The sequence below is a fragment of the Schistocerca serialis genome, chromosome 9 (genome assembly GCF_023864345.2).
Source record: "Schistocerca serialis cubense isolate TAMUIC-IGC-003099 chromosome 9, iqSchSeri2.2, whole genome shotgun sequence".
NCBI classification, from domain to species: Eukaryota; Metazoa; Arthropoda; class Insecta; order Orthoptera; family Acrididae; genus Schistocerca; species Schistocerca serialis.
The window spans coordinates 144403645-144424725 of record NC_064646.1 but is presented as its reverse complement, the minus strand read 5'-3'; the positions used below and the strand labels follow the sequence as shown (position 1 = coordinate 144424725).

General features: G+C 40.4%; 1 protein-coding gene across 2 annotated transcripts in view; it reads left to right on the top strand.

Annotated features, from left to right (window-relative positions):
* The window catches only part of LOC126418858 (protein MMS22-like), a 136866-nt gene that overhangs the window by 25060 nt on the left and 90725 nt on the right, over positions 1-21081 (top strand). For both annotated transcript variants that reach the window (XM_050085848.1, XM_050085849.1), the window contains 2 exons: positions 770-1000; positions 18965-19078. In XM_050085848.1, the coding sequence (XP_049941805.1) occupies positions 770-1000; positions 18965-19078 (345 nt within the window). The remainder of the gene's footprint in view (positions 1-769; positions 1001-18964; positions 19079-21081) is intronic.

Sequence of the window (21081 nt, the reverse complement as noted above, 5' to 3'; positions counted from 1 at the left end):
TTATCAGGTGGCAGATCACAAACTTAAGCACTGCTATGGATTCATTCTTTCCATTTGACCTCTGAATAAGTTCTTGTACCCTCAGTGATATTGCTGAATGAAAAGTGGTTAATGATTTGTACTCCAATAGCAACAACTGCATAATCAAATGAAGCAACTTATTGAAGGACTTGAAGCTTTTCATGCACACTTTCGTAATTTGCTTTATTTGTGTCTCTTTATTTCTTGAAGTTCTCTGCTAGATTTTCCGAGTGCTCCCATTTTCCCACAAAAACATAGCGAACACTTCTTTGCTCTTTACAAGTGGATGACAGTACCAAGGACCAAGCTGCCCGAGATGGCAGTCATGTGTGCATGAGGTGTGCTTGCTTGTTTGAATGAATGTGTGTGTGTTTCCTTTCCTGGAGAAGGCTTTGGCCAAAAGCTAATGTGTAAGTGTCTTTTTGTTGTGCCTGTCTGCAATTCATTGTCTCATCTTTACGGTGAGTAGCAATCTATCTTTCCCTGTATTGCTGATACTTATGAGTGTTATTAATTTATTTAGTCTCACAATTATTGAACATATAAATCTAGCAACAGTCAGACCTGAATCAGTTTTGCTTCTTCTCTACATCTCTGCAGTGTATTTGTGTTCTCCAGAATACCTCCATTTTTAAATGGAGTCTCTACTTACATCTTAAGTACAATAACCTTTTTGCTTATAGTCATAATATTTTATATCTGATCAGCTTTTTTTGTGTGTCATTGCTGATTTTCATTCTTTTTTAAGTGTCCACAGGCATCTTATCATCTGTTCCACTTGCATCTAGATCTGCGATGGCATCATCTTATTTTAAGTGTACAGATAGACAGCTATAAATGTGGAACAGACATGCTGCTTGATTCTTTGACACCCAGCTTCAGTGAAACAAGATGCAGTAACTTTAGCAGTGAAACAGAGAGCAACATTTTGTTGGTGATAACAGACCTTGTGATGCTTGCAGTTGCCAGATTTGGAAAGGTATGTTGCATTGCCCTCTGTAATCAATATATTGCCTGCAGTTCACATTCAGTAGCAAATTCCAAGTTGTGTAAACCTAGAATGAAATTCTGTCCTGTATTGTAGTATCCTTGTTCTCTGCATCCATGTTTTGCCAGAAAATGTGTGCAGCAGAGCCATTAAGATACCGTATTTACTCGAATGTCAGCCACACTCGAATCTAATCCGCACCTGAAAAATGAGACTAGAAATCAAGGGAAAAAAAAATTTCCCCGAATCTAAGCCACACCTGAAATTTAAGGCTTGAAATTCAAGGGGAAAGAAAAGTTTTAGACCGCACCTCCAAATCGAAACAAAGTTGGTCCATTGTAACATGAGGCACAATTGAGGTTGAATGGATGAAGATGCAGTTACAGTAGTTTGGTTCGAATTGTAAGCTTAGCAGTTAAGCTTTACCAGGTAGCCACTGCTGTGTGTCAGGCGCTCCATCCGTATTTACACGGGTACCCTTCCTTTTTGAGGTGCTTCGCCTGGTTTGAATCAGTTGCTTATTTTGCTTTGATCTGATAAGTGCCATTCTCTTTGATATAGGTGTTTACGTCACTCTAAGCCGAAAATGCATTATTGTACTGTGTCATGATAATGAGTGCTTACGACCTGTCGCCGCTCGTGGCATGGCTTGCTTTTGTGCGTGCAACCGCTTCTTACAATAAAAAAAAAAAAAAAAGAGAGGAATTGTCTCATAAGCGAAACAATGGCAAGAGACTGTTGTTGTTACTTACACTGCTTGATTTCTTTGATAATGATCAACAAGAAACAAATAATAGAGTGCGTCTGATAGATGATGTTCTGAACGAGAGTCTAGCGAAAAAAAATTTCCGTTTGAAAATCTTTGCAGACACCTCTTTAGTACATTACATTCTGCACAGAAATTAGTAACCTGAGATTTAAAAATCTAGTCACTTGCCGTGCTTCATTTATGACTGTATCACTATTCAGTAAAAGAATAATACAAATATAAACATGACATTATATGTATAATCTTCCGCGTTTGCTGTTGTCTCGCTCTAGTTTCGTAGTTTATTGGGCAGACAGGATTTAAATTAGTAGCAAACACAAAAAAAATACATGGTATAATGTTTACATTCTTCTACCTTTTCATTTAATTTATTTTCTGACACAGAGGTTTTGGTGCCAGTATTTATCTTTGTGCCTGCAAAGCATGCCTGTGTAGCACTACATATATTCGACGGTAGAAGTTAGTTGTGGCGGGACCTACCAACATTTTTCAGAACTTCTGCTTATTTTGCACTCGATTCTAAGTCGCAGGCAGGTTTTTGGATTACAAAAACTGGAAAAAAGTGCGGCTTAGATTTGAGAAAATACGGTAAGCTTCTGTAGGGCACTATGTATGCAATACAAGTTTAACTTTGGTAAACGTATTCAAAAGTGAAAGCTGTGTGTTACTTTTTTGTTTTACCATTGTATTTCTTATCCAGCCTCACAAATTTACATGCCAACAGTTTGCCTGAGGCACATGTAACTATCCAATGTTGGTCACCTTGACCATCTCAGCAAAGTGTGCAGCTTGTCGCATTAAGTTTGAATAGTGTATTTTCCGACAGCCTCATGAAGAGGAGGTGTCAGCATGTAATTATGTTGGTTCCGTGTTTAAGTATTTGAGGACTGTAAATAATCTGAAAGTTAAGATAAGGGGGACTAGGGTATTATTTTTAATAAATGCATGGATCTGTAATTATGTGTCTTTTCTGCCACATTGGATCTCGTATTAAAACTGTAATTTTACAAAGAGAGAGAATGGCTGGCCAATACTTACCTTGAAGAGGTGAAATTCCAGCACTGTTGATAGACTTGTTTAAAATTGAACAACTATTCTTATCTTTCAGAACTATTAGCTCCTTCGCCAAAAAGGAAGGAAGGATTGGTAGGGGAAGGTTAGAAAGGAGAGGCATGTCACTTGGGGTAAGAGTGGCCAAACTGACATATTAAAGTATACAAGGGAGGGAGATGGAGGAGGGCAAATCATACGTTGCTTGTGTGGAAAAATGTGCTCAAACCGGCCCTGGCTGTAGATAATGTCCTTATGGAAATTGCCTAGCATTATATCACGCCACAGAAAGGCACTGAATTTCTCTCCACACATAAAGTAGAAAACTGCAGAAATTGTGATTATCACGGTTCAACAATAAGCTTAGGCTGCTGTGTCTTGCATTCTGGCACGAGTCATTCTCCAACAACGACTGTGTGTGATTGACTCTGCAGTCACCATCCGCATCAGGTGACCTGCAAGTCACAAGGCCGAACTAGGTGACCTATGTGGTGCATATAAAACTGGAGCAAACAGATCGCTGCCAAGCTCGGAACATAGTTGACATCTTACTTTGACATTGCATCACATCCTCAGACTTTGGATACTGGATGTTTGGCCTATTCTCTAGCCAGGAATATTTAATACTGGTGACTGTTCAGAGCTTTACCTAGATTTTCTAGAGCTGTCTTTGGCAGTTTATTACTCTAATTATTTATTACTTGGCTGTAACTAATTTTGTTCAAAGTACTGCATAATGTTTGTGCCTTTGTGTGTTGTCAGTAAGTGCTGTGTGCTGCTGAATATAAGAAATGGATTAGCCCATTCTACAAGGTGAATAAGGATTCAAGTCACAAGTGATTGCATTGGGCTCGAAGTTGGCACGTTAAAGAATGTACATTCAGCAAAATTGGTCTTGAGTTTCTCAAGATGTGACAACAGCAAATGCAGCTTCAAAATCAAATGAGGTGCTGCAGACATAACAACAAGTACTGCAGAAGCAGAGGATGGGTCTGCAAGAAGCACTATTCCAACAGAGGATAGGTTTGCAAGAGTCTATACTTCAACAATTGCTTCACCAGAGCATAAACCACCACTTATGCCAACATTCCCATCAGAAGAAGAAGTGTGGTTTTAATTTTGAGAAGAGTGACTGTTTAAAATTATATGTTGATTCTACAGAAAAAATGATAATCCCTATTGCACAAGACAAAGAAATGCGTTTACATTAAAGACACATACCCACCTGCTCAGGTGTGAGGGTAGTCCAAATTCAGGTTGTATGTTCTCATCAAGTAGTGACAGTAATGTTATGAAAAGCAGTCACTAAACATATGGACAACCGTCTGCATTGTCACAAAGTCCAATACAAAAGACACTTCACCTCTTTGCATGCCAGTATGCCAGTCAGTCACTGAAAATCCAGTAGTAGACACTAGTCTATGTCATCTTCATCATAACAAAGTTCAATGTAAGAAATAACTCTGTCCCATCCAATGTGAAGACTGTTTTCGCAGACATAATAGTTCCCAAAGCCGATATTGGGAATTCATTCCCCAAATTGTGGAAGACGAGATCACTTGCTGTAGTCTGCTGTAGCTCATGACTTAATGCCGCTGAAAACTACACTATTACAGCTTTTGGACCATTAATCAATGAGAAGACCTATGAAGAAATAAGCTCACTCCCTCTCAAAGGAGTAAATCAATAGCTGTTGTGTTATAGTAAACAACAGACCCAATTATGGGGTTATGACAAGTCTCCAAAATCTACAAACAAGTCTGTTGACAACTACAATTTTTCATTGTCACTTTCCATCTAGTGCAAAATATATTAAGTCTGCATGGTTTCCAAACTTTTGCCTTTCACATGCATGGCAACATGAATATCATTTCACATATAGCACCTTTTACAAATCTGTATACCTCATCTCAAACCTTTTGACCTCTCTTTTTAATAAGGATTAGGCTGTGCCAACAACTAAAATAATTAGCCACTCTGAAATTTTGATGTGCATGACTTATTCCAGTCACTTTGCATTTCAACCTGAAGAAAGAATTGTATTATCTCAAAAGGCAGCAGATTTTGTTACTTTTATCATTTATATCTTGCCTTTGGCTGTCATTCATGAACCAAATGGCAAACTAGGTATTTTTTGTAATTTCAAGTCTACTATAAATGCTTAATGTGTGATTGACTCTTATCTTATTCCTTGCAATGAGAAATTGATGCAAAAACTGATGTGTTGCCCATACTTTTCCAAAATTGATCTCGTGAATGGATATGTACAACTTCCAGTGGATGTGCAATCGCAAGCTACTGTGGTCGTTAACACACCATTTCTCTCTGTCAAAATAATAAACTTACATGATCAGGGCAAACTCAGGATGTTACACCCATCCCCTAACAAACAAATTCAAGGTGCCGCCTTCAACTAAAAGTCAATACTGAGCCATTGAAGTAAGTTTACTTCACCTCTTGGGAAACTTATTGTGTCCCGTGTCGAAGGGAGATGGACACAAGGGGGTAGGGGTCTATTAATCGTCGCCAGACCAAACGTATGGCGAATAATGGTACTCCTTAGGTAAATTGCAGCAATGAATAGGGAGTAATACCAGGTGCACTCGCAAGGAACCCCTTGAGTGTGAGGTTGCAAAAATCTAATGATATTTACAGCATTTGATGCCCCACACATTGTCTACCAGGCTATTCCAACCACCATTTAGGGAACAATGTGTTATCAACTTCAGGCTGTGGCACACACTGAGACTAACAATATCTGTCATCTTGACTCTGAGGTCATAATTGGATCATTCCAATGTCTGGCAGAGAAGGTTGGGAATATCAGGCTTGCTCGCCAAGTTTCAACAAAGCTCAAAACCTGCAGCATTTTCTTAAAATAGATTGTGGCCACCTAGTTCTGTGACTAGTGGAAGACTTGAACCAGCAACTGGAAAGGTTTTGTGTCAGGCTAGGCTATGATTTCCTCGAGTTGTACCATAGGGGTGATAACTATAAGGTCCTGTTAAGTGGTTCAGGTATATGCTACACCTGAAGAGGCTGCTAGCAGGTAGCTGACTGTGTGTGGAGTCTACACAATGGTTTCTTAGATTAAGCAACTCCTCATCCAGTCCATATAAGATATCTGTAAGAAACCGAGAACTATCAGTGTAAGATCCAAAGAAATGCCCCCCCCCCCCCAACCACAGGTGAGAGCATTAAAACCCTAGTATTTAAATCTTAGTGGTTAGTTGCTGAAGCATTTGCAACAAAGTGGTCCTCTTAAAAAGCAGTGAAGCTCACATAATACTAGATACAGAAAACTTGTTAAAATCTGAAGTTGTCAACAGAGAAATTTTTGGGGGAACATTTAGGCATGTATCAAAAGGATACAATAATGGAAAAATGAAGGCAGTTTATTTGTTGCAGGAGACAAGAAACTTAAATTCAGTGTAATAGAAACTGAAGTTGTATGCGCGATTGTTTGGCACCACTCAGTATCAGGCATGGACATAAAATTATTATTGGATCCTTCTATTGACCACCAGACTCACAAAATTGGGGGATGAAGTCAAATTATGTAAAATGCAAATTTGTGTGTAAATATATGCTTAACAGTAAACCAAGTGCTGTGACTATTTAAATAACTTAAGAGAACTCCTCAGTTTGCTTGTACGTAAGTTCCCCAATCACTCTGTAATCATTGGAGGAAACTTAAATCATCAATCAGTTGGGATAATTATAGGTTTTTTAGTGGTGGCATGACCAGATATCATGTGAAATATTACTAAATGTCTTCTCTGAAAACTATCTAGAACAGACAGTTTGGAACACTGTTCACGACAGAAATAGATCTGATGGCAACAAGCAGACCTGACCACTTTGAGGATTTCCACATCAAAACTGGTATCAGTGACCATGAGGCAGTTGTAGCAACATGATTACAGAAGTACAAAGGGCAATTAAAACAAGAAGAAAAAATTATGTGTTCAGTAAACTAGGTGAAGAAGCAGTGGTGTCATTTCTAATGTAGAACGTGAAACTTTCAGGCCAGGACAGGAGCACGTACAGGAACCATGGCTCAAGTTTAAAAGAATAGTTGACCATGCGCTGTATATATATATAGGTACCAAGTAGAATGGTTTGTGATGGGAGGGGCTCTGCAGAGTATACAGTAACTGTAAAATCTTCCAAAGAAACAGAGGCTACTGCATAATAGGTGTAAAATACAGTGTAGCATTGTAGATAGAGAGATGCTGAATTAAATGTACTTGGCTATCATGAAATCAGTGCATGAAATCTTCAGTGACTACCATAGCAGACTATTATTGGAAGATCTGTCACAAAGCCTAAAGAAATCCTGGTCATATATAAAGGCTGTTAGTGACACCAGAGTTAGTGTACAGTAATGCACAGATGAGAAGAACTGAAATCTAAGGTAGCAAAGCAAGAATTTCTCAATTTAATTCCTGTACTCCTGAAAAGATTAAGGACATCGATATTCATGTCATTGGCATTGAGAAACAGCTGAAATTGTTAAAAGGGAACAAAGCTCCATGGCCTAATAGAATCCCTGAATTTGCAGCTGAGTTAACCCCTCTGTTAACTATAATCTATTAGAACATACCTCTGACAAAAAACTGTGCCCAGTAGTTGGAAGTAAGCACAATCACACCTGTCTGCAAGAGGGGTAGCACAAATGATCCATGAAACTACCATCCAGTATCCAAGATATCAATTTGTTGTAGATTTGTAGAACATGATTTGAGCTCAACCTTAATGAGGTATTGTGAACAGAATGACCTCATCCATGCCAACCAGCATGGATTCTGAAAACTCCACTTTTCTCACATGACACACTGAGAGCCATGGATCAAGGAAGTCAGGTAGATGCAGCATTTCCCAATTTCCAAAAAGCATTTGAACTGATACCACATTTACACATATTATCAAAAGTATTATCATATGGGATGTCAAGTGAAATTTGTTAGTGGACTGAAGATTATTTTAGTAGGGAGGACTCTATAACTTATATTCGATGGAGCGTCATTGACAGATGTAGAAGTAACTTCGGCAGTGCACCGGGGAAGTGTTGGGATCGTCGCTATTCATGTTTTATGTTAATGATCTTGCAGACAATACAGATAGTAACCTCACACTTTCTGCAGTTAATGCAGCATTAACTATAATGACATACTGTCTGAGACAAACTTCACAAATATTAAGTCAGATTTTGATAAGCTTTCAAAGTGATGCAGAGATTGGCAACTTGTGTTAAATGATCTGAAATGAAAAGTTGTGCACCTCACAAAATGAAAAAAGCATAGTGCCATATGACTGTAAGATCAGCGAGCAACAGCTGGAATTGGTCAATTCATACAAATACATGGATATAAAACTTTGTAAGGATATGAAATGGAATGATCATATAGCTCAGCCATAGGTAAAGTAGGTGGCAGACTTCAGTTTATTGGTAGAATACTGGGGAAATCCAATCACTCTACAAAGGAGATTGATTACCAGTTACTTACGAGGCCCATTCTAGACTATTTCTCAAGTGTATGGGACACTTACCAGAAGGAATTAACAGTGGATATACAGAGAAGGGCAGCACCAATGGTCACATGTTTGTTTGACCCATAAGAGTGTGTCATGAAGGTGCTGAAAGAACTGAATAGGTCAACTCCCTAAGAAAGCTTGCTTACAAATATTCAAGAACTGACTTTGAATGATGACTGTATTGCTACCATAGAGTTTGTGAGGACAAGATTACATTAGTTACAGTGCGTACAGACGCATTGAAACAGTCATTCTTCCCTCACCCCACATGGTAATGAAATGCAAAAGCCCAAATAACTGGTACAATGGGGTGTTCCCTCTGCCATGCACTTCACAGTGGTTTGTATAGAGTATAGCTGTAGATATAGATTGCCAGTGCATATGCCCTTTTCCAGGGATATGTGGAATACATCCTGCATGACATTCCTTGCAGTGATAATTGCCTTGACAGCATCATCGTATGAAGTCCCATCAAGTAAGAACACGTGAAAATCTCTGACTGCTGTTTTCTATGAAATCCAATATTGTGGCCTCAAGTGTAACTTGCAGAAATGTGAATTTTTTTCAGCAGTACATTGAGTATTTTGGACATACATTACACGCTGATGGCTGATATCCCCCTTGACAACAAAGCAAAGCCATCACCCAGCTACCACTACCTACCAATTTGAGGGAAGAAATTAAACTATTATGAGAAATTTATAACTATGGCATCAAATTTGCAAAATCACTAGATCACATATGCAAGAAAAGCTTGCAGTAATTTAAATGGACACATGAATGCCAACTTCATTTGAATAACTTAAAAAAAGCCTTTAGCAAGCCTGTTCTTAGCACTTTTTGATCCAAGCAAAAGTCTAATTCCTGCCACTAATGCATCCTAACATGGGACTGCTAGGGTTGTCTCCCACAAAAATGCTAGTGGTGTGGAATAGCTCATCACCTCTGTATTAAACACATTGATGGCACTACATGAAAACTACAGCCAAATTGAGAAAGAAGCAATGATTATACTTTATGAGAACTAGCTTTTCTCACTTTCCTTTATCAGGTTGCATACGACCCGGGACAACCGAGAGCTCTGGGAAAACCCCGGGAATCTAGTGTTGCCCCAGTTCAGAAATATCGTAGATCGTAGATCTGGGGCTGATGTGCAGAGCAGTCTGAGTTACAGTGGTGAGGTGGGTAGTCTTCACGTGACCCATGTTTACATTTAGTGATTTTGCTGTTTCCTCTTTGTTTGCTGCTCTCATGTCGAATGAAAAAAAAGAAAAAAAAACAGATTTCTGTGGCCAGGAGCTCTCAAATGAATTAAAATACCTTCACATAATTATGGCAGTCTAAACTATGTCCATGAACCATGGACCTTGCCGTTGGTGGGGAGGCTTGCGTGCCTCAGCGATACAGATGGCCGTACCGTAGGTGCAACCACAATGGAGGGGTATCTGTTGAGAGGCCAGACAAACATGTGGTTCCTGAAGAGGGGCAGCAGCCTTTTCAGTAGTTCCGGGGCAACAGTCTGGATGATTGACTGATCTGGCCTTGTAACATTAACCAAAGCGGCCTTGCTGTGCTGGTACTGCGAACGGCTGAAAGCAAGGGGAAACTACAGCCATAATTTCTCCCGAGGACATGCAGCTTTACTGTATGATTAAATGATGATGGCGTCCTCTTGGGTAAAATAGTCCCCCATTCGGATCTCCGGGCGGGGACTACTCAAGAGGACGTCGTTATCAGGAGAAAGAAAACTGGCATTCTACGGATCAGAGCGTGGAATGTCAGATCCCTTAATCGGGCAGGTAGGTTAGAAAATTTAAAAAGGGAAATGGATAGGTTAAAGTTAGATATAGTGGGAATTAGTGAAGTTCGGTGGCAGGAGGAACAAGACTTTTGGTCCGGTGATTACAGGGTTATAAATACAAAATCAAATAGGGGTAATGCAGGAGTAGGTTTAATAATGAATAAAAAAATAGGAGTGCGGGTTAGCTACTACAAACAGCATAGTGAACGCATTATTGTGGCCAAGATAGACACAAAGCCCATGCCTACTACAGTGGTACAAGTTTATATGCCAACTAGCTCTGCAGATGATGAAGAAATTGATGACATGTATGATGAGATAAAAGAAATTATTCAGGTAGTGAAGGGAGACGAAAATTTAATAGTCATGGGTGACTGGAATTCGTCAGTAGGAAAAGGGAGAGAAGGAAACATAGTAGGTGAATATGGATTGGGGGGAAGAAATGAAAGAGGAAGCCGCCTTGTAGAATTTTGCACAGACCATGACTTAATCATAGCTAACACTTGGTTCAAGAATCATGAAAGAAGGTTGTATACCTGGAAGAATCCTGGAGATACTAAAAGGTATCAGATAGATTACATAATGGTAAGACAGAGATTTAGGAACCAGGTTTTAAATTGTAAGACATTTCCAGGGGCACATGTGGATTCTGACCACAATCTATTGGTTATGAGCTGCAGATTGAAACTGAAGAAACTGCAAAAAGGTGGGAATTTAAGGAGATGGGACCTGGATAAACTGAAAGAACCAGAGGTTGTACAGAGTTCCAGGGAGAGCATAAGGGAACAATTGCCAGGAATGGGGGAAAGAAATACAGTAGAAGAAGAATGGGTAGCTCTGAGGGATGAAGTAGTGAAGGCAGCAGAGGATCAAGTAGGTAAAAAGATGAGGGCTAATAGAAATCCTTGGGTAACAGAAGAAATATTGAATTTAATTGATGAAAGGAGAAAATATAAAAATGCAGTAAATGAAGCAGGCAAAAAGGAATACAAACGTCTCAAAAATGATATCGACAGGAAGTGCAAAATGGCTAAGCAGGGATGGCTAGAGGACAAATGTAAGGATGTAGAGGCTTGTCTCACTAGGGGTAAGATAGATACTGCCTACAGGAGAATTAAAGAGACCTTTGGAGAGAAGAGAACCACTTGTATGAATATCAAGAGCTCAGATTGCATCCCAGTTCTAAGCAAAGAAGGGAAGGCAGAAAGGTGGAAGGAGTATATAGAGGGTTTATACAAGGGCGATGTACTTGAGGACAATATTATGGAAATGGAAGAGGATGTAGATGAAGATGAAATGGGAGATAAGATACTGCGTGAAGAGTTTGACAGAGCACTGAAAGACCTGAGTCGAAACAAGGCCCCAGGAGTAGACAACATTCCATTAGAACTACTGACGCCCTTGGGAGAGCCAGTCATGACAAAACTCTACCATCTGGTGAGCAAGATGTATGAGACAGGCGAAATACCCACAGACTTCAAGAAGAATATAATAATTCCAATCCCAAAGAAAGCAGGTGTTGACAGATGTGAAAATTACCGAACTATCAGTTTAATAAGTCACAGCTGCAAAATACTAACGCAAATTCTTCACAGACGAATGGAAAAACTGGTAGAAGCGGACCTCGGGGAAGATCAGTTTGGATTCCGTAGAAATGTTGGAACACGTGAGGCAATACTAACCTTACGACTTATCTTAGAAGAAAGATTAAGAAAAGGCAAACCTACATTTCTAGCATTTGTAGACTTAGAGAAAGCTTTTGACAACGTTAACTGGAATAGTCTCTTTCAAATTCTGAAGGTGGCAGGGGTAAAATACAGGGAGCGAAAGGCTATTTACAATTTGTACAGAAACCAGATGGCAGTTATAAGAGTCGAGGGGCATGAAAGGGAAGCAGCGGTTGGGAAAGGAGTGAGACAGGGTTGTAGCCTCTCCCCGATGTTATTCAATCTGTATATTGAGCAAGCAGTAAAGGAAACAAAAGAAAAATTCGGAGTAGGTATTAAAATTCATGGAGAAGAAGTAAAAACTTTGAGGTTCGCCGATGACATTGTAATTCTGTCGGAGACAGCAAAGGACTTGGAAGAGCAGTTGAACGGAATGGACAGTGTCTTGAAAGGAGGATATAAGATCAACAAAAGCAAAACGAGGATAATGGAATGTAGTCAAATTAAATCGGGTGATGCTGAGGGGATTAGATTAGGAAATGAGACACTTAAGGTAGTAAAGGAGTTTTGCTATTTAGGGAGTAAAATAACTGATGATGGTCGAAGTAGAGAGGATATAAAATGTAGACTGGCAATGGCCAGGAAATCGTTTCTGAAGAAGAGAAATTTGTTAACATCGAGTATAGATTTAAGTGTCAGGAAGTCGTTTCTGAAAGTATTTGTATGGAGTGTAGCCATGTATGGAAGTGAAACATGGACGATAACCAGTTTGGACAAGAAGAGAATAGAAGCTTTTGAAATGTGGTGCTACAGAAGAATGCTGAAAATAAGGTGGGTAGATCACGTAACTAATGAGGAGGTATTGAATAGGATTGGGGAGAAGAGAAGTTTGTGGCACAACTTGACTAGAAGAAGGGATCGGTTGGTAGGACATGTTTTGAGGCATCAAGGGATCACAAATTTAGCATTGGAGGGCAGCGTGGAGGGTAAAAATCGTAGAGGGAGACCAAGAGATGAATACACTAAGCAGATTCAGAAGGATGTAGGTTGCAGTAGGTACTGGGAGATGAAGAAGCTTGCACAGGATAGAGTAGCATGGAGAGCTGCATCAAACCAGTCTCAGGACTGAAGACCACAACAACAACAACAAACTATGTTATTAGTTTCAGATTTTATTTTCTTTCCACCTTTCTGACACTCAAGCATTAATCACCTTGCAGAACAATGGAGTTATTTTTGTCAATTTGCTAAAGAAATTTTACTTTTATTTATCTTTTCCGTTGAGGCAGTCAATGTATTTGAAACGAAGTGTTTAATTCCACACAGTTGGCTAGTTTCAGCTGTTCGCTGCATTTCACGTACACGTTTTCATCTTCTAGCACATACATATATTCCATAATAAAGAACCAAACATAATACAATACTGGTACTCCGCAAGAAAATTTACATCCCGAAAACCACACTGAAAAGCTTAAAATGAGTTCGAGGCCTACTTCATTGGGAATCTGGAGATACGAATGAACACTTAAAGTATGCGCTTTAAATGTGCACATTTTAGTAGGGTTACGAAATTCCGATGCTCTTTGATTATTCTCTGATGTCTTTTTTCTTTTGACATAACATAAGATCTTATAATGTTTTACGTGTATGGACATACAAGCCTCCTCCATCGTTGTAGCTGCACAAGTGTGGTGGCGCCTGTTATCTGGTGCTCTCTGGCAACTGCAGAAACAAACCTATTTCTAACAGGTCGTGGGTAAATATTGCAAATGGTGGTTTGAAAAGTGTTACTTTCAAAGTAAACTTCTTGTACATAAGTTGTACTGTGTGCAAGAATGTACGATGAATTTCTTAAATCACAGAGCATTTGACTCTCATTTAAAAATCAACTCTTTGATGACGAGCCATTTAGAAGAATTTTGAGCCCAGAAGATCAGACATTTATGTCCTTATTAAAAATTTTGCTGACACATTTGTGTGATATATCTTCAGGTGTAATATGCACAAAAAAGATCAAAATTATATGTGAAAGCTTAGCTTCTCTTGCAGCGTGTTAACCTTAGAGACCAATATCATATGTGAAAGCTTTGCTTTTCTTGTAGCGACACTACATATATTAATTTAAACCATTAAATTTTCCTGTTTGTGTGTTCGCACTACTTAACATCAATATTGCTATTGGCTGACCACATCACGTGTCCTATGCTCTGAATATCTGCTCTCGTCGGCTGGCGAGATCACGTGAAATGAGCTATGACTGGCTTACAAAAGCGCGTCACAATCGCGATTTCAATGCTTCGGAAAGTAACATGCGGTTTTTGGTGGAATTTGAATTTATACTTTGGTAATATGAAAATATGCAGTGTACATGTTGCTGCACATCAAAGATCTTTCCAAAATGTGTTTTTTCTCCTTGAGTTTTGTTTTCTAAAGTGCCGGCAAATTCTAGCCCATGTATAAAACCATAACCATTCAAAGGATTGATAAGTTTTACAGTTCCGAGGGAAAATATACCGTCACTTAACACCCAGGAGAAAGTGTATTTTTAACCAAGAAACCTGGGAATGTTTTTTCCTTGTCCGCGCATACAACCTGTTTATGAAACTAAATGCCTTTAATAACTGACCACAAAACTCTCATCATGCTTTTTTGGTCAAAAACTCAGTGCCTAATAAACAGATAACAGCTGCTGTCTCTCAGTAGCTGCCAACATCCGTCATTGCCCCACCACTCAGTAAGCAAATGCTGATGCACTCTCCTGGCTCCCTAAGAGTCCCAACCCAGCTTTTGATGTCATGAACATTTGTTTATACAAACTCATGATGCCCTCTTGAGGATATTGGAAGGATTCGCAGTTACCTTGGAGGTCATTGCCAAAGCCAAAGGCAACAACCCTCTGACCTAAGTAGTCTCATATTTCATCACTAATGAGTGGCGAGACCGCATTCTTGATCACCCCATTTTGACTCCATATCTACATTTCCATATAAAGAGAGCTCAGCACTATTAACAAGAGTTCTGATGAGGAACACTGAGTATGAAGTCATGTCTGAGTGCCCTTTGTCCGTGCGTACTTCACTTTTGCCATAAGGATTAGTGGGGCATATAAATATTGATTTTGCTGGTCCATTCAGTGGGCAAGTGTGGTTAGTCATAATGTCCAAACACTCCAGATTCCCCTACACCTCTCAGATGATATCCATCACATCACAATCTTCAAATTGATTTTCTCCATTGAGGACTCATGTTTTGTGTTGGTGTCTGACAGCAGACCACAATTTTGTTCCAAGGATTTTCCCAACTTCTGCTCAGCAAACAGGATAGACCATATTTTTCACCCTGCATCCATTGGGAAGGCAGACCTCATTGTGTGACCATTAAAATTAAAATAATTACTAAAACAGGCCATGTTCTGTGGGTTTCTGTTTCTCGTTAGATGACAACCCTGTCCCCCAATGGCTATTTCCCAAAAATATCCTCCATGGGTGAATACTATAAACAGTGTGGAACCTTCTGTGCCCTGAGCCTGCCACATGGCTGGCTACGATATGTTTTGGGCAGCTACAGAAGTACGGATGAGTAGGCTTCCAGCAGCATTACAGTGTCAAGGGCTCGTTAGACCTGCCATGCAAACCAGCTCCACCCACACATCAGATGTTGGACACCAGGTATGAACAAACTACCCACATCACTGTCACAGGTGTGTCACAGTTTTTACCCCTGGCAGGAACACCTTCAGCAACTTCTGGAGCTCCACTATCACCTCATGTGGTCTGTGTCTGTGGAGTAGGAGCCTCTTCCACCACCAATTGAGGTCTCACCCTCCCTTTGTGACAAGGAACCCATGGACTCAGATGTAAGCCCACCTATTACAAAGAACCAGCTCCAACCATGCACACCAACTACATCACATTCTTTGTCTGGGATGCCAGTCTTCTCACCATTCATTAATAGTGAGTGATCAACTAAGGAGTAATCCCCGCAACAGGCTGTGTTACTGGCAGTTCCCATGGACTAACTAACTAACTGAGCTGTGTAATCTACATTTAAGGCTGCAACACTGCTGAAATAGACAGATAAGCTGCCATGTTAGGATCACTGCTGATCTCTTGCAGTGACACCACATCACATTCTCAAATTTTGGTCTCTGGATGTCTGAAGTTCTCTCTGTACTGAATATTCAATACTCCTGACAAAACAAAAGTTAACCTGGTTTTTCTGACTCCTTCTTAGGCAGCGTAGCTAGAACTGGTTTAGTTCATAGTGAAGTTTGTCTCTCTATTTGTTTTGTTTTGCTTTAGTGCACAAAAAGCAACTGGGGCATACGTGCCCAAGTCAAAACTATAGAATACGAACACAGAGATGAGTTAAACGACTATATGTTGGTACCAATGGACAGATTAGGAGACAGCTAAAAACATGCACATGGAAAAAGGGCTAAAAAACACCATAGAGAAATGGAGGTCCAAAACTAAAAATTAAATGGCCTTCGACAGCCTGCACGTCATTCACTAAAATGGCTGATAAATCAGACAGCAAACCCAGGCTGGAATGTAAAATGTTAAAAAAGGAGCATTCCAGCAGGAAGTGCCGGACATTAAAATTGTGGTATTGGCTCTGAGCACTATGGGACTTAACATCTATGGTCATCAGTCCCCTAGAACTTAGAACTACCTAAACCTAACTAACCTAAAGACATCACACAACACCCAGTCATCACGAGGCAGAGAAAATCCCTGACCCCGCCGGGAATCGAACCCGGGCGCGGGAAGCGAGAACGCTACCACACGACCACGAGCTGCGGACAGACATTAAAATTTGGGCGCAATGTATACAAAGTGGTGGGATAACACCACTTAGCAAATGATGGTGGCTAAAAAGGCAGTGCCCAAAACACAGCCAAGTAAAAATAATCTCCTCCCGGTGGGAGGGCTAAGAGGAGGTCATCCAAGGCCCTGGGAGAGGCTTAATAAGCCGAAGCTCCTTCCTGTGAAGGGAGGACCATTGGCGAAACCAAAGGGACACCATCTCCTGACAGACGGCAACGCAGAGATCATCGGAGGAAATATAGGTACTCGTGGGCTGAGGTAAGAGGACTGCAGCCTTGGCAGCAGTGTCAGCAGCCTCATTTCCTGGCAGACCGACATGACCTAGAACTCACAGAAACCTGACACTGGCCTCACGAAGAGTGAGCAAATGACAGTTTTCCTGGTCCTGCTGCACTAAGAGATGAGCAGTGTACAGCGCACATAAGACTTTGGAGGGCACGGAGTGAGTCTAAGCAGAGGACACAATGCTGTAAGCTGCTGAGCATAGGGACCAATTTAGCAAATTCTATTGTCTCTACAGGTGACATCTTAACACACTAAGCTGTCTGTTCCCATATATTCTTCAGGGAGTGTTTGTCAATTCAGTTCCAAACTTGGTCGTGTTCTCAATGATTTTTATCTTTATTACATCAGAATGAATTTCTGTCTAGTTAACATTGTCACAATGGTGAGGTGCAGATAGGATAGCTGTTACACATTGATTCCAAGTCCAGGAGGCAGATGTCTGCGACACAGAGAACTAGATTTGATCTTATTGTACAACATTTGTCTTAGTATCTTGAGAAATAGCTTGGCAGTGTTACTTTGTTATAACCTTTGATGTGCAAAAGGAGCAGAGCGACTCCATGCTGGGTACTAAGACAATGAAAGAATGTAACAATAGCCATGTTTTTTTTAATTACCGTTTGCTACATAAATTACTAATTACTTAGGCTCAATTTGTCTGTGTAGACACAGCTCAGTAATTGAACATGTAGGTAGGGAGGAGGGATTAACCATTTTATCTCACCACATGATGGAATCAGCAGTGCATGTAGAAGTAGCTGGCTGATGTGGTGTTGACACCCCACTTCGATCTCCAGACTAGCCAGCATGGTATCTCATGGTTGTTGATTGATGGACAGCAGTTTATATCTCTGTGTACCCATGGCTGTACAGATGACAGTCAGATCAGCTTAACCTGCATCGTGTCCACTGCTTCTTCCTCAATCATTCTCCAGGCAAAACCACCACCCTGTAGTCAGGACAGTGCTAGTGTCCTGACCACAGTGGCAGCTCTCTGTCTCCTGATGATCAGATGATGTCTTTTGTTTGCAGTAATTAGACTGTGGAGGCGGCATTCCAAGTTATATTTCAATGTGTCAGGCAGCAAGAACACAGTTGAACTTTTATGGATCCTAACACTGGACTGAAAGAAAAGCTACCCTGCACAGAATGGAAATTGAGGATACCACAGAATGACAGTAGACATCAGGATGGATACAAGAATCAGACTCAAAGTCTGAGAACCAAGTAGAAAACAGACTGGCATGCCTCCAGTATTCAAAGTCAGAATGCTCTTATGTGAAACAGAGTCACCTCATGGCTTAGAAAGGCTTCAATTGAAAATCTGCTGAAAGAGTCCCAGAGTGCCTCACTGAATGTGCCTACTGGAGACTTTTGTTCTTCTTCCCCCACTCTTGTCCTGCTGGGCACTGAGATGATTCTCATTGTACTGTCTTGTCATTCGTGGGTTTAATTTGGAGAGTCCCCCAATAATTGTTCGAAGCTGAGTAGCTCGATTCTTTCGATCTTCATTGTAGGGTGCAAATATTTTTGATCTTGTTTTGGAAAATCCCTAGCAGGTGCAAAGCATGTGAATGTAGGTGCCATTCCCATTGCAGCCTTACACAATCTTGAATACTGGTGTGATACAAGACCCACATAAAGTTCGTTAACAGCCTACATGCCTGTGAATGACTGCATCCATGTGTGTGTTCTATGCATTCCTGAGTCGGCAGGAAGGCCCTTAAGCCTTCCAGCTCAAGTGCATCAGGTCCTCAGCCATGACTTTAAATGGGACACCCCTTGTAAAGTGAAGCACAGCACTTGTAAACCACTTCTACCCATCTTGTAGAGCTTTGTGGAAAGTCATGTGATGGTAAAATGCAACTTAATGGGAGTGCTTCATATTGTGAGGTATTACGACTTTCTGGATAATCCACCCATCACAAATTTACTTGTTAGTTGAATAAGAGATACATTTCTGTTTTTTCTACAATTTAAATTGCTACATTCTTTCTATTCTAAACTATGTTTCAGATTTCGGTAACTGATCTACAAAAGAAGTCTCCATTTAGTTGTACATGTGTTAGAGAACTGTGGTTACTGCTGCTGTTCTTACTTGATGACCAATATGAGAAAGGCCACGGAAAAGTAAGTGCCTACAAATCTGATACTTATCTGTGTATATGATCTGTTAGTAATTGTAAACAACAAATGTGGTCCTTAAACAGTTGAAACAATTAATATTTTGGTCTGCTTCAGTTGTTAAATCTGAACTGTCAACTGTATCATAACAGGCACTTACAGAAGGAAAGCGATGAAAACATTACAAATTTTTCTCTATCCTGGAGCAAGAAACTACTAACAAAACAGAATCATGCACCCGAGACTGAGGCATTGGTACTAGCTGATAGCGAGCCTTGCAGCTGCCCCTTCTCTCTCTCTCTCTCTCTCTCTCTCTCTCTATCTATCTCTCTATCTATCTATCTATCTCTATCTCCCCCCCCACACACACACACTTCCTTACTGTACCTCCACATATTCCCAACCACTGACTCTTGTCTTTCACTTTCCTACCTTCCTTTGCTTCCTTTCCTCCACTTGGTCCCACGTCTTCCTCCCTCCTAACTGCCCAAATTTCCACTAAGTCCTTCTGCCTGGGCAGTCATTGTTTGTTTGTGTGAATGTCAGTAAAAAGTGTGTGATGAGAATGATATAGTGAAGACTAACCTGTAAAATGAGTCCATTGTTCTCAATCCTTGTGAAGTACCAAATGAACCAAAAATCACATCATTTTGATATACCAGGTGGTATAGATAAAAGTAGTCCATGGAAATATGAAGAAAATGCAGTGCAATTACAGAAACAAAGAGCTGAAATGAAGTTACCATTTATTTGCAATGAAAAATCATAGAAGATACTTAAATGACCCCTTGCAATATCAACACATAGCTGTGCACATATAAGCATATTCACATATATCTGGCATGAAGTTTGGATACTGGTGGCAGCAACTTCATTGTTGGTGTTGTCTTTCATTGCCTGTTGTACTGTATATTATCAGGGAAGGGGGGAGAAGGTTGTTACATATGCCTCGTGACTACAGTTTGCAAGAGGTCAAGCGGTCAGGACTTGAGAGTGGACATCTAGGGCCACTGTTAAATAACAGAACAGGAAATTAGGAAAAATAAAGAGAATATATTTCAGTGTATGGCATACAAGGGGTGTGCGTAGGGTCGGAAGTTACCAGGTTCAGGCCAGTCCAGGAGGTCAAACAATTAATTGAAATGGGCAGTGGAATGGGAAGTGGTTCATGTTAACTTATGTTGGTGACCGGTTGTGGAAAGCAGAGCCAGAGGCTCTGCCTTCCGAAAAGACGTCTGTTCTGTTTGAGGTCTGGATTACAAGAGAGAGAGGCAACTGTGTTCCGCACTGCAGAACACTCCAGCCTCCACACACGTGACCTGTATCCCACACACGATATTGGCTAATACCAATGGTGTGAATTCACTAGCAGTTTCAGCAGAGGTCTCAGGGCATCTCTTGTCGGGAGCTTTAACTGGACAGAACTGCCTCGGTTTTGAAAGACAGGCAAGTTGTGTCACATAGGCACAGCATAAGTTGCTCTAGGAGTAAACTTGTAAAGATCTGATGAGTAAACTTATAAAGATTTTGCTGGCCCTATGAAATAAATTTTTTAAACCAATTCCCTAAAATATTCCTTGACTGGCTGTCACCATGTGCACTGTATTGTATATGGATTTGTTCCATTGACCTTTCTGTTCACGTGTCCCCACAGGAAAAACTCACATGTTGTTAGATCTGGCAAACTTGGTGGCCATAAATGTTTGGTGACAGTTCGTTTCTCAGTGAAGACATCATGGATTTGTTCCACGGACATGAAGTGTGTTATGTTGCTCCATCTTGCTGGCAGAAGCAGTATTTTCTTTCATATTCAGTGAGTTGAGCACAAACTGTATGAGAAATTTCCATACATGCAATTGTGTTGAGGGTAGTGTCAAAAAATATTGGTCCAGTGATGCGCATTCCTGCTACAGTACACCAAATACTGATTTTTTTCATCATGGAGTGGTTGCTGACACACAATGTTTGGATTCTCCATTGCCCTGTACCTTGTGTTCTGTGAATTCACA